We start from the raw sequence: 13368 nt of genomic DNA, 5'->3' as shown, positions 1-13368 counted from the left end.
ATATATACACATCTGTTGAATTTTACCCTATATATATGTCAATTATCATTATATAATAAAATATTAATTTTGGCTGGTTTTAAAAACGATTCAGCCCCGTGTTTTGGACTTGTGGGTCAATTAAAACCCATGTTTGGGCCATCGAGGGCCCATTTATCTAGGACAGTTTAGATAGGCCCATTTGTTTGCCCCAAAAAAAAAACCCTAGACAGTGTGATTATATCCTGCCTGCGATTTCGGTTAGCGCCACCACACGCTGCAGCACAACATGGTGAAATTCCTGAAGCCGAACAAGGCGGTGATCCTCCTTCAGGGCAGATTCGCTGGCCATAAAGCCACTATCGTGAAAAACTTCGATGACGGCACCCGCGACCGCCCCTATGGCCACTGCCTAGTTGCTGGAATCGCGAAATACCCTAGCAAGGTTATCCGCAAGGACTCCGCCAAGAAGCAGGCCAAGAAATCTCGTGTAAAGGCTTTCGTCAGGGTTGTGAACTATAATCACATCATGCCTACGCGTTACACGCTTGACGTGGATCTCAAGGACGTGGTTTCCGCGGATTCCCTTGCTTCACGTGACAAGAAGGTGACGGCTTGTAAGGAGATCAAGGCTCGGTTCGAGGAAAGGTTCAAGACCGGCAAGAATCGTTGGTTTTTCTCCAAGCTCAGGTTTTGAGGTTAAAGTAATTGTGCGAGTTTCAGTTTTTCTTGCGGATTTCTGCCCTTTCATTTCAGCTAAATTGCTATTTACTTTGGGATTTTGATGTGACAAACTTAGTTCTGTTAATTGTTAGGTTTTCTACATAATCAGGTAGTGAAGTTAGTGTTATCGTACTTGATATCATGACTATACTTATGAGGAGTATATTCTGCGTTGATGCAGTTTGCTGTGATTTGTTAAAAACTCTTATATTTGCTGGATCAAGAATTGCTTTAGATAGATTGTTATCTAAAATCAGATGAACAATCGTGTGCAGATATTGAAGTGGACTATTCTTATATGATTAAACTAAATAGACTTTGGAATCTGTCTATGGACTCCCCAATAAGGAACTTAATGGGCTCAAATGAAAACTAGAACTAGGGTTGAATACTAAACTCACATCTGATATATAAAGTGATGTATGAAACGATGAACATCAGTTAAATTAATTATCTCATTCATATTTATTTATTTATTTATTTTTCATATATATTTAAAAATCATTGGAAAAATAAATTTCAAATCTCATCTATCCAGTGATGGTAAAATATTTATTTTTAAGTACTTTTGGATTAGTTTAATTTCATTTAAAAATATTGTTTAAACCATTTCTTATAATCATATTATGCGAAAGAAATGCAAGGTCCTCGGGTTTTCATTTGCACCCCCAGTTCAGCCTACTCAATCTTCAGCGCCTCCAGTCTCCACATCATCATGCTCACCTGCATCATTCACAACTAGCGAGTCTAAAGACTCAACACACCTGAACCATGATAGCTAAGTACATATACATCACATGCAATAGTGAAAAGTATTGTAATTAAAATACATTTTATGATCTTAAAAGCATTAGCTTAAACATAACATGTCAAAGCATAAACGTGACCATAACATATTTCATCATGTCAACAATACATGTTCATTTTCTTTATTAGAATTCTGATAATTAGTTATGACTTTTGTATCAGCTATAATTCGATGGATTCATCTACGTATAACCGCGGTACCCGACGATGGGGACATCATCGACAATATTACCCATCCACCGAGCCTTGGCCTTACATGTTCGTGTTCGTATTAGTCACAACTAACTTCATCCTTCAAAACATATCATCATACTCATCATTTATAAAAATCATGCATATATGTAAATTTCTTTAAAATCAAGCATACAACATATTTTTCTTGTTTCCATAAAAAATCATGTTCGTGATTACATGTAAATTTAAAGCATGTCAATTTGTGATCAGGGCGCTGCCAGGACTGCTAACTCAACGATCATTTTGTCCTTGGAAATCTTAATTGATCATTTTACCCATGGACCTCAAAATTTCGACCCGAAGTCAACCAAACTCCTTGAAATAAATCAAGACATATTTATAATCATTTCCTAGACGTAACCTCCAGCCCGTTCAGTAATTTTTAAGATTCGTTTTAAAACTTGGATCGGGGTCTCAGTTTTAACCCGAATCAACCCGAAAATTAACCAAATTTTCCCAAATTTTAGCCACAACTTAATCACCCCTAAACAACACAATTCCAGCCGTTTTGAACCACCTAAAACCGGCTGCCACTTGTTGGAAAATTTCTGCACTTGCATCTAACAAACACTAATACGCCTAGCCCTCAAGAACTCGATCATAGCCCAAACTAGACCGGACCAGCCCGGAACCAACCACTTCTAGCCCTCCTCTGGACCCTCCTGGGACCGACCTAACCACTGCCCTCAGCCCTAAGCACATGCACCCCTCGATTCACCATGAAACAACCGATCTAGCCGTTATCTCGTCCTAATCCGCCTCCTCGCTTCGCTCCATGCATTTCCACCCTACCAGCCGATCATGGACCATTCACGTCCCAAACCAGCCTCTGGAACGAGCCATGCACGGCTACTCCTCCCACTTAACCCGATCTAGACGCTACGTGCCTCCTAGGATTCAAGCAATGGCCCCTTTCCCCTAGACCTGAACTGACGCCCTCTCCACCTTATTCCATAGATCTCGACGTGTTTAGCCTCTTGGAACTTAGACCTAGCAGCCCCTTGCACAAAACCATAGAAAACGTGAGGTACATGTAGAATAGTATGCATATTTCGTAACAAGACCTTGCAAAACGGATGCAACATAATAGGTCTAAGAATTTCTAATGCATAAACACACAAATCAGCATATAATGATGAGAAGAACGATATTTAGGGCGTGTCTTTGCGTATGTACGCCCGAAACCTTAGAGATATTCGCGTAGAACTTGCACCGGAGAGACGGGGAAGGAGTCCTCGAAAGAAACTTGAGAAAACCTAAGGAGAAAGCTGCTGAAATTTCGAAGATGGCTGCAGGAGTTGGGAGAGGGGGCGGCCGAAGGTGAATGTAGGAGATTAGGGTTTTTGAGATGTAGTTTAAGTAGTATAATGGGTTCTTAATTAAAATTAATGAGGTTAAGTAGAATTTTGGGCTCATTATGCAATAAAATAATCTCATTAAGCTCAAAAACGATCCCGTAAAATATTTCATTTAGGTACGTTTTTGAAAATATTGTCTGAATCCTCAAAAAGTCTCCCGGCCTGCAAAATTTTGCGTACCGATTTAAAATATGGCTCGTTGAGTAAAAATACCTTAATAAGGACCATTTTCGAAAATAATACATATTTACACCATATATGAAATAATTAAAAATAATTATTTAATAAAAAAACTTTTTTCAAGAACGCCACAGGTCGTTGTTCAAATGGTTTTCTTATGATCGACTATATAGGTATAAATTTTATTAATACGGGTAAATTCGATAGGGGACTCTTATACTTAGTTTTTAGGTCACGTAGTCTTGGGAATAATTCAAAGTTATATATTTTCAATACATATATTCAATATATATATATATATATATATATATATATATATATTAATTTGTTTTCAATTGGTTGATGCGGTAATAGTACATCTATAATCGTGTTGCTTTTGCTAGCCATGGATGCTGGTCTTCCATTGCTTCCGCCTTACAGAAACACAAGAGCAGACTTCAAGCATGGAGTCAACTTTGCGGTTGCAGGCTCCACCGCGTTATCCTCGCAAGTTTTGGCAAGCAAAAAAATTTTGAATCCTGTCACGAATTCTTCTCTCCATGTACAGTTGGGTTGGATGTCGTCTCATTTCGATTCTATCTGCCTTGATCATAGAGGTCAGTAATTAAACTTTTTCGTCTTCAAATAAAGTTTTCAAAAATTTCTAAGCAATTTATATGTTTCGAATTTACGTATAGATTGTGTTGAGAAACTTCGTGATGCCTATTTCATGGTTGGAGAAATCGGTGGGAACGATTACAACTACGCAATCTTTCAAGGAAAATTGATTGAAGAGCTAAAAAGCATGGTGCCGGATATTGTTAATACCATTATGGAGGGAGTCAAGGTAATTTTAAAGGGGAAACAACAATGAATGTGTTATTCTCAATGTTTCAATAACCATTATTTAAGCAACTAAAAAATTACGTACTAATTGTATGTAGGGACGGATCGAAGAATAAGAGATTGGGGGGCTTGAATTCAATATGATAAGTTAAATATTATTAAAAAAAAATTACATTATATCGTTCAATAAAGTTGTGTCGTACAAGATTTTAAAATATAAAATTCATCAATAATAGAATTTATCTCAATATGTTAATAAAATATATGATCGTTTAATTAATATTAAAAAGATTTATTTTTTATCAATATTTTCTCGAAAATTTATTCAATGTATATAGTAAGATAACAATTATAGTTCTCAGCCTAGTATAAAAAAAACTATCAAGGGCATAAGTGTCGTTTTATATCTTATTAAGAAGTTTAATTATTACCAGTTCCACCATTTTCATTATTACCAGCTCACCTCTTGATTTTAATTGTGAGAATCTAAATTTTTGGGCATGCAATTAATTAAATATAGACATGTATGAGAATTTGTTTTCGAGTTATAATAAAATTCGAAAATATTAAATAATACATGGTATTGAAAATTCCAAGTCAATAAATACATGAAATTCAAAATTCAGTACAAATCATGTATTAATTTCGAAATAAGGCTGGATATCAATCAAATTGGAAGAAAATATTACATACAAGGCAGCTTTTCTCAGCAAGGAAGCATATCAATATTTGTGGAAGGAGCATCTCCAAATTTTGGAAGGAAAATCAATCGGTTTATGGTAGGATTCTTACCCAGCACCTATAAATACCCCCCTAAGCCTTTGAAATTTTCACCCCTCATTCTAGCAAGCAATTTTCGAAATTGCTCTCCCAAGTGCTCCCAAAAATTTTCGAAATTTTCTCCCAAAAATTCTGCACGAGTCATCAAAATTCTTTCAAAGTTCAGAAATTCGTTTCTCTCGCTCGGGTGCTCGGAATCCGATCTCCACCGTTCAGAATATGCTTCCATATGTTTTGAATAACATATCCAAATTTCAGCAAAATCCAACGGTTAGTTTTTCGTTTATAGCCTTTGAAAGAAAACTGCTCAGATTTTAGGCGGGAATTCAGCATACCTACGGTTTTTCTGTATGAACAGGCCTAAACGACTTCGAAACCCAATCTCCACCGTTCATAATATATTTAACATACTTGTGAACGTACTGTAAAATTTTGAGTCCGATCCAACGGTGAAATAAGGCGCAGTGAATTTTTCAAGACGGATGATTTTTCGGATAGATGTGCTGCTGCGTCTTCGAGGGGTTGGTTGCATGATTCTTCTATAGTTTCAGAGTTCTTCACGTTTTCTTCCAGTCTAAGGTAAGTGGGCTTGTTTTAAAGATTAAACTTTCGTTTATGCATATTTATTTCGTGTGTTTTTGAAAATACGGTCGAGTACATGTTCTTTCCTACTCTTTTTCTTGTGTTGTTGTCATTCGTTTTTAAGCACTGTGAGGAGTCGACTGTATATGGGTGGGAATCCCAACCATGACGTACCCTTACGCGGTGGGGGACATAACCGCTATACGGCCTCGCCCTCTTAGAGGAGTAAAAATTAGGGACTGATATCAGTAAACCATAGAAAGTGGATGAATCTCAGTGCTGGTAAATGTTATGCATGTGATATGAATGATGTTATGTAAGTGCAAGTCATGTGATTTTCGAAATCATGCATGTTGTTATATTATGCTCGAACGGCCCCCACTTGCTGAGTGACGACCATATCACTCACCCCTTACTTTACTCTCCCCAGATAAATCAAAAAAGAAAATCGAAGAGGATGAACAAGACCAGTTTTGGGGCTGATAATAAGATGATTCAAGAAGTTTATTTTAGTTTTGGATTAGTAAGTTGTAAAAGCTTCCGCATATTTTTATCATTTTAAGAATCTACGTTGTAAAGACAATCTTTTGATTGATTATGAGTAATAAACTGGTTTTTGGTTTATACTGTACTACGAGGCTTGTTGTTTTCAATTGGGTGGTTGTAAAACAACGCCGGTGTCAACTAACCCCGGTCTCGGGGCGTGACATTTAAGTGGTATCAGAGCCGCCAGGTTCATAATCCAGTTGGGAAGAAAAATTTGTCAGGTTATGGAAAAAGGCTGATGCAGTCCCTTTCGGAACTCCCAACAAGTATTATTCACAACTTTGATGTGAGGCGTGGTCCAAAAACAAGAAAATCTTTCGTTTAGACCTCCGAAATCGTCTTTTTTTGCTATTTTAGGAAAGTTTCGCAGAATTCCTTACTTTTCATTGGAAACTCAGAATTTAATTCCGTCGACTGTTCTAGAATCCTCTCGACGTATTCTTTCTATCCATGGGTCAATGTCCAAACTTTTTACTTTTGGAAACTTTCTCGAAAATCTCGTTCAACGTGTTTCTTGAACTACTTGTCGATTTTTTTGAAATTTTATTATGAGGACAATTAGTATTTGTATTTATTTTGGGAATATATCTATCAGAGATAAGTTGACTTAAGCTTCTGATTTAAGGAAAAAAAATTGACTCGAAGATGATAAGTTATTTATGAAAACTAACATGAGAAAAGTTGATATAAGGATTATATCATAAGTTTTGGGTACTGTAATATAGAAGTTGATTTTGTGTCGATAGTTAATTGTGTGAGCAATATGTTTGAGTTATTAAGAATATTAAGCGCTAACTTTAAATATGTAGAACATTGGAATATCTTGTGAGAAAATATTATCAGGTTAAGGAATTTATATTATTTTGGGATAATAAGTAGGCTACGACCTTACGTAAAAAAAAAAAAAGTAAGGTATGAGATATTGATGGGTATCAAGGAAAGTATAGTACAATAAGTTTTGATTTTTATGGTACTAAGAATGATTCAAGAGAATGACATTCAATGAACTCCTTTGTTTTAGAGCGTGATAGGCTCGTGATCTTGATGAAAATAAGATTTAGCAAAAGAATAATTATTTGAGGTAACGACTAAGTTATAATTTTCGGGATTTAAGTCAATAAGCTATAGATCAATACTGAGTTAAGTTTCAATATTCTATATGGGTTTTAAGTTTTGAGATAATAATTGGGGTAATTTCAAGATAAGATAAAATTAGTATCAATTCGCATATATTCAGTGCCGACTTAATTCAACTCACTTCGGTAGATTTCGACGCCATCCTAAGGATGAACTGATTAGCTAAGAGCCGTGCGATAGTAGATGGCCAGAGTAAAAATGTCAAACTCTGAACCCCAAACCAAGAAGAAATCAGATACCATGGCGATGCCAAGGAACAGAAATGCATTTTTTCTGTTACCCAGAATTGGAAAGCCATAATATCGGGAGAAGAAGTTTACCTAGCAATGGTGAACAAAGTGCAAGAAGGAGATAAGCTGAAATTGGAAGATATTCAAGTAATACGAAAATTTTCAGACGTTTTTCCAGAAAGGCTTCTTGGAATGTTCTCGGACTAAGAAGTAGAGTTCGAGATAAATTTGGTACCAGTGATGCATTAATCTCCAATAAACTGTACCGAATGGCTCCAGATGAACTCAAGGAGCTAAAATAATAACTCCAATAGTTGTTAGACAAAAAAAAAAATGAATTAGGCCAAATGCATCTCTTTGGGGAGCCCCGATCCTATTTGTAAAGAAACATTATTAAAGTATGAGATTATGTATAGATTATAGAGAACTCTATAAGATCACAATCAAGATAAATATATTCTTCCAATAATAGACGGTCTTTTCGATCAACTTAAATGAGCTACAGTCTTCTCCAAACTCGACCTGAGGTCAAGCTATAATCAGCTAAAGGTCAGAGCAGAAGACACCCCAATGTCAGCATTCAAAATAAGGTCATCAGTGGAACTAAGAAAGTAGAGGCAATTCTAGATTATCCGAAACATAAGAATGCAACCAAAATTAGAAGCTTCTTTGGATTACTAGGCTATTAGCTGAAATTTGTCGAGGGCTTCTCTTCAGTAGTCGTATCACCAATGAGACTCGCACAAAAGAACTATGAATTCAACTGAAGATAAAGATGTGAAAGAGCTTTCAAACATTAAAGGAGAAGCTAGCATCTACACCAATGTTGGTATTATCTACTGAGGACAAGGATTTTACCATCTACAACGAAGTATCAAAGGAAGATCTCAGAGGCGTACTCATGAAAGACAGGCTAGTCAACTAAAGCCGCATGAGCAAAACTACCCTACTCACGATCTCTAGTTGGCAGCAGTGATTTTGCTTTGAAAATTTGGAGACACTATCTCTACGATGCCAAGTGTGAAGTATTCACTCACTGGCCACAAAGTCTCGAATATTTGTTCATTCAAAAAAAATTAAAAATGGGACAAGGATGGTGGATAAAGTTACTCAAAGAATGTGACTTGACAATAAGCTACCACGCCAGCAAGGCAAATAAGGTAGCCAATACTTTGAGTCAAACATGGGTAAGATAACCCTAGCATCACTCTCTGTGCAATCATGTCTTCTAGAAGCAGTCAAGCTAAATCAGAGTCGAGACATGACACTAGAGAAGTTCAAAGAACAAGCCAAGAAAATAAAGTCGTCAGATTTTCAAGTGGGCCCAGACATAATCTTGGGGATGAGAGGACGATTGTGTGAGCCAGACATCGACAATCTTCGATAAGAAGTGATGTTAGAGGCGCATAGGTCAACATTCCAGATCTATACCATCAGTACAAAGATGTATAGAGATTTGAAAAAAAAAAGTTTCTGGCAAAACAGAATAAAAATAGATGTCGCCGAGTTTATATTTAAGTGACAAATATGCCAACAAGTGAGTCGATCATCAGCGACATGGAGAATTACTGCAACAGTTAGAATCCCAGAATGGAAATGAAAACATATTTCCATGGATTTCGTAGTAGAATTTCCAAAGTCAATACAGATTCAAGACGGGATATGGATAATCGTAGATAGACTCACAAAATCTACGTACTTTCCACTTGTTCGAAGGAATTATAATATTGACAAGTTGACTACTCTATACTTGGATAACATTATGCGGCTACATGGAGTGCCAACAATCATAATGTCGGATAGATATCCAAGATTTTTGTCACGTTTGTGGTAGAGCTTTCAAGAAGCCATGAGAACAAAAGTCACTCTTAATACGGCTTATCGTCCTTAAAATGATGGTCAAACAAAGAGAATGATTCAAATCCTAGAGGGTTTGATAAGGGCATGTGCCATAGACTTCAGTAGTAATTGAAGTGAACATATACCCCTGATAGAATTCGCCTACAATAACAGTTATCACGTCAATATTGGAATGACTCCAGTTGAAGCCTTTACGGACGGAAGTGTCGATCACCACTGTACTGGGACAAAATAAAGGAGACATCCATAACAGGCCAGAACTATTCCAAGCGACAATGGAAAAATTGGCCATTATCAAAGACATACTCAAGGCTGCATAGGACCAGCAAAAGAGTTAGTCTGATCTTAAAAGAAGACAAGTGGAATTCACATTGGGTGAACACCTTATATAAGGGTCTCACTGATGAAAGAATCATTAGATTCAGTAAAGTTGAAAAAGTGAATCCTTAGTACATAGAACCATTCAAAATTCTGGAGAGATTGACACATTGGCTTACAGAATAGAATTGCAACTAGATATGTGTAGAATCCGCAATGTATTCCACAAGTCCAAACTAAGGAAATACATCCCTAACCCAACTAATGTTGTGGAAATTAAACTGCTCATGATCAAATGTAACTTGAGGAAAGAGCAGAAATATGAAGTTGTCTCTATTCATATTGTGGACATCAAAGACCAAATACTGAGACAGCGTATCATTCTCTACGTCAAGGTGCAATGGTCAAACCACACAGAACTAGAAAACTACTTGAGAGTTTGAAGAAAAAATACGCAAGCAATATCCCTACCATTTCGAAAGTCAAGCCGACTCAAGTTTCGAGGACGAAACTTATAATAAGAAGGGAGGGATGTGAGAACCTAAATTTTTGGGCATGCAATTAATTAAATATAGACATATATGAGAATTTATTTTCGAGTTATAATAAAATTCGAAAATATTAAATAATACATGGTATTGAAAATTCCAAGCCAATAAATACATGATATTCAAAATTCAGTACAAATCATGTATTAATTTCGAAATAAGGCTGGATATCAATCAAATTGGAAGGAAATATTACATACAAGACAGCTTTTCTCAGCAAGGAAGCATATCAATATTTGTGGAAGGAGCATCTCCAAATTTTGGAAGGAAAATCAATCAGTTTATGGTAGGATTCTTACCCAGCACCTATAAATACCCCCTAAGCCTTTGAAATTTTCACCCCTCATTCTAGCAAGCAATTTTCGAAATTGCTCTCACAAGTGCTCCCAAGAATTTTCGAAATTTTCTCCCAAAAATTCTGCACGAGTCATCAAAATTCTTTCAAAGTTCAGAAATTCGTTTCTCTCGCTCAAGTGCTCGAAATCCGATCTCCACCGTTCAGAATATGCTTCCATATGTTTTGAATAACATATCCAAATTTCAGCAAAATCCAACGGTTAGTTTTTCGTTTATAGCCTTTGAAAGAAAACTGCTCAGATTTTAGGCGGGAATTCAGCATACCTACGGTTTTTCTGTATGAACAAGCCTAAACGACTTCGAAACCCAATCTCCACCGTTCATAATATATTTAACGTACTTGTGAACGTACTGTAAAATTTTGAGTCCGATCCAACGGTGAAATAAGGCGCAGTGAATTTTTCAAGACGGCTGATTTTTCGGTAGATGTGCTGCTGCGTCTTCGAGGGGTTGGTTGCATGATTCTTCTATAGTTTCAGAGTTCTTCACGTTTTCTTCCAGTCTAAGGTAAGTGGGCTTGTTGTAAAGATTAAACTTTCGTTTATGCATATTTATTTCGTGTGTTTTTGAAAATACGGTCGAGTACATGTTCTTTCCTACTCTTTTTCTTGTGTTGTTGTCATTCGTTTTTAAGCACTGTGAGGAGTCGACTGTATATGGGTGGGAATCCCAACCATGACGTACCCTTACGCGGTGGGGGACATAACCGCTATACGGACTCGCCCCCTTAGAGGAGTAAAAATTAGGGACTGATATCAGTAAACCATAGAAAGTGGATGAATCTCAGTGCTGGTAAATGTTATGCATGTGATATGAATGATGTTTTGTAAGTGTAAGTCATGTGATTTTCGAAATTATGCATGTTGTTATATTGTGCTCGAACGGCCCCGGCCCCCACTTGCTGAGTGACGACCATATCACTCACCCCTTACTTTACTCTCCCCAGATAAATCAGAAAAGAAAATCGAAGAGGATGAGCAAGACCAGTTTTGGGGCCAATAATAAGATGATTCAAGAAGTTTATTTTAGTTTTGGATTAGTAAGTTGTAAAAGCTTCCGCATATTTTTATCATTTTAAGAATCTACGTTGTAAAGACAATCTTTTGATTGATTATGAGTAATAAACTGGTTTTTGGTTTATACTGTACTACGAGACTTGTTGTTTTCAATTGTGTGGTTGTAAAACAACGCCGGTGTCAACTAACCACGGTCTCGGGGCGTGACATTAATACTAACTTCTTTACGTATGATTAGTGGTAACCATGTCCATCCACTCATGAAGATATGATGTTTTTGTGCTTTGAATTTGATAGTGGAATGGAATACCATTTGTACTGATCGAGGAAATATGTATTATGTAGGCTTAGTTTGTGCTCAATCCTCGGGCTACTTGTCAGACGGAATTGGGTTTTTGGTTGTGGGGATTTCCCTTTAAGTGATGAATCTTGGTTCTAGGCTGGGCTGGACTAGACTATTTTAACTAAGTATTAAAAAAAAAAAGTGGGCTGAGCTACAGCTCAGTACAGCCCTAAAGTGCATCCGCCACTGATTGTATGTATATGTTTAATTTGCAGAAAGTGATTGGTTTTGGGGCTACAAGAGTGGTGGTTCCGGGAAACTTCCCCATCGGCTGCCTCCCAATCTACCAAACGGCTTTCCAGTCCAATGTCTCCATAGCATATGATGAGAACCAATGCCTCAAACAGTTGAATGACTTCGCGACATACCACAACCAGCAACTCCAACAAGCCATCCACAAATTACAACAAGAGATACCAAATGCCATGATCATCTATGGAGATTATTACAACGCCTATCAATTTCTGATCAACTTTGCACGATTTTACGGTATGTTTCTCTTATTGTATATATGCAGTAAACCATTTCGGGCGCTGCAACACTCGTTAGATCATAAATAATTGATGTTTTTGTATTCTTGTAGGATTTGATTCCGAAAGAGCTTGTTGTGGGATTGGAGGCAAATACAATTTCGACTTGACAAGAATGTGTGGAGCCGATGGTGTTGAAGTTTGCTCGGATCCTCATCGATACATAAGTTGGGACGGAGTGCATTTAACTCAAGAAGGATACAAGATCATGTCGGCTTGGTTGATTAATGAAATCTTCCACAAGTTTCATTGTCATTTCTGAATTAATGTCGGAGTACCTTTTATTCTTTATATGTAGCCTAAACATAGCTAAATAGGAGCCATTTTTATAAGTAAGATTCAATTAGATATTATTTTCATTATAGAGTTGATCACATTTAAATATAATAAATTTTGTGACATGTTTTGTTTATATTTTCCTAGATCCTCAATTTCCTTTATTTGTATTAATCTGTCAGTTAATCACCGGTCATTTACGGCTTAAAAATCTTGATTACAAGGATTTATCTAGGAAAACAAAAATCTGGTTCCGTCAAACTTTAAAAATGTCCCAATTAAGTCATAATTAATTATTTAATTAATGAATTTGAATACAATAATAGAGTGTTATGTGCACGTTTTCCATTAATGAGATGAAGGAAATAAAAACACAAGTAAATTGTAACCAGAAAATTCTGAAATTGGTTTTTCAATTTTTTTAAAAAACAAATTACACACTGAGGGTTTGTAAATATTAAAATTATCACTCATCAAAACAATTGTTTCTTTTACTTTCATCTTATCATGATTTAAATTCAAATTTTCAAATCGAGATATGTTTCATTTTTATTATTTTTAAAATTTTGTGTAATATCCTCTTACTTCTTATATAATTAGAAACATTAACTTTTTAACACATCTTATACAGAAGAAACATAGATACTAAAAAAAATATTTTAACAAAATATTATTCATCAAAATTTAAGGTAATTGTTGGAAACTAAATTTCAGTGATTTGACAAACTAAGCATCGAAT

The 13368-nt window shown here is 36.1% G+C and overlaps 2 protein-coding genes across 2 annotated transcripts; both read left to right on the top strand.

The window, feature by feature from the left end:
• The first annotated feature begins 201 nt into the window (after positions 1–201).
• LOC142532099 (large ribosomal subunit protein eL27-like) lies at positions 202–893 on the top strand. The gene has a single exon (XM_075638394.1). It carries the CDS (start codon positions 269–271, stop codon positions 674–676), a length of 408 nt encoding a protein of 135 aa, XP_075494509.1. The 5' UTR covers positions 202–268; the 3' UTR covers positions 677–893.
• A 177-nt stretch (positions 894–1070) lies between these two features.
• LOC142532083 (GDSL esterase/lipase At5g03980-like) lies at positions 1071–12754 on the top strand. Its single transcript, XM_075638393.1, has 5 exons — positions 1071–3454; positions 3665–3877; positions 3959–4107; positions 12039–12312; positions 12407–12754. Exons 1-5 carry the CDS (start codon positions 3439–3441, stop codon positions 12613–12615), a joined length of 861 nt encoding a protein of 286 aa, XP_075494508.1. The 5' UTR covers positions 1071–3438; the 3' UTR covers positions 12616–12754.
• Positions 12755–13368: the final 614 nt, after the last annotated feature.

The sequence above is a fragment of the Primulina tabacum genome, chromosome 2 (assembly GCF_025594145.1).
Source record: "Primulina tabacum isolate GXHZ01 chromosome 2, ASM2559414v2, whole genome shotgun sequence".
NCBI classification, from domain to species: Eukaryota; Viridiplantae; Streptophyta; class Magnoliopsida; order Lamiales; family Gesneriaceae; genus Primulina; species Primulina tabacum.
This window is presented reverse-complemented; position numbering and strand designations above follow the sequence as displayed.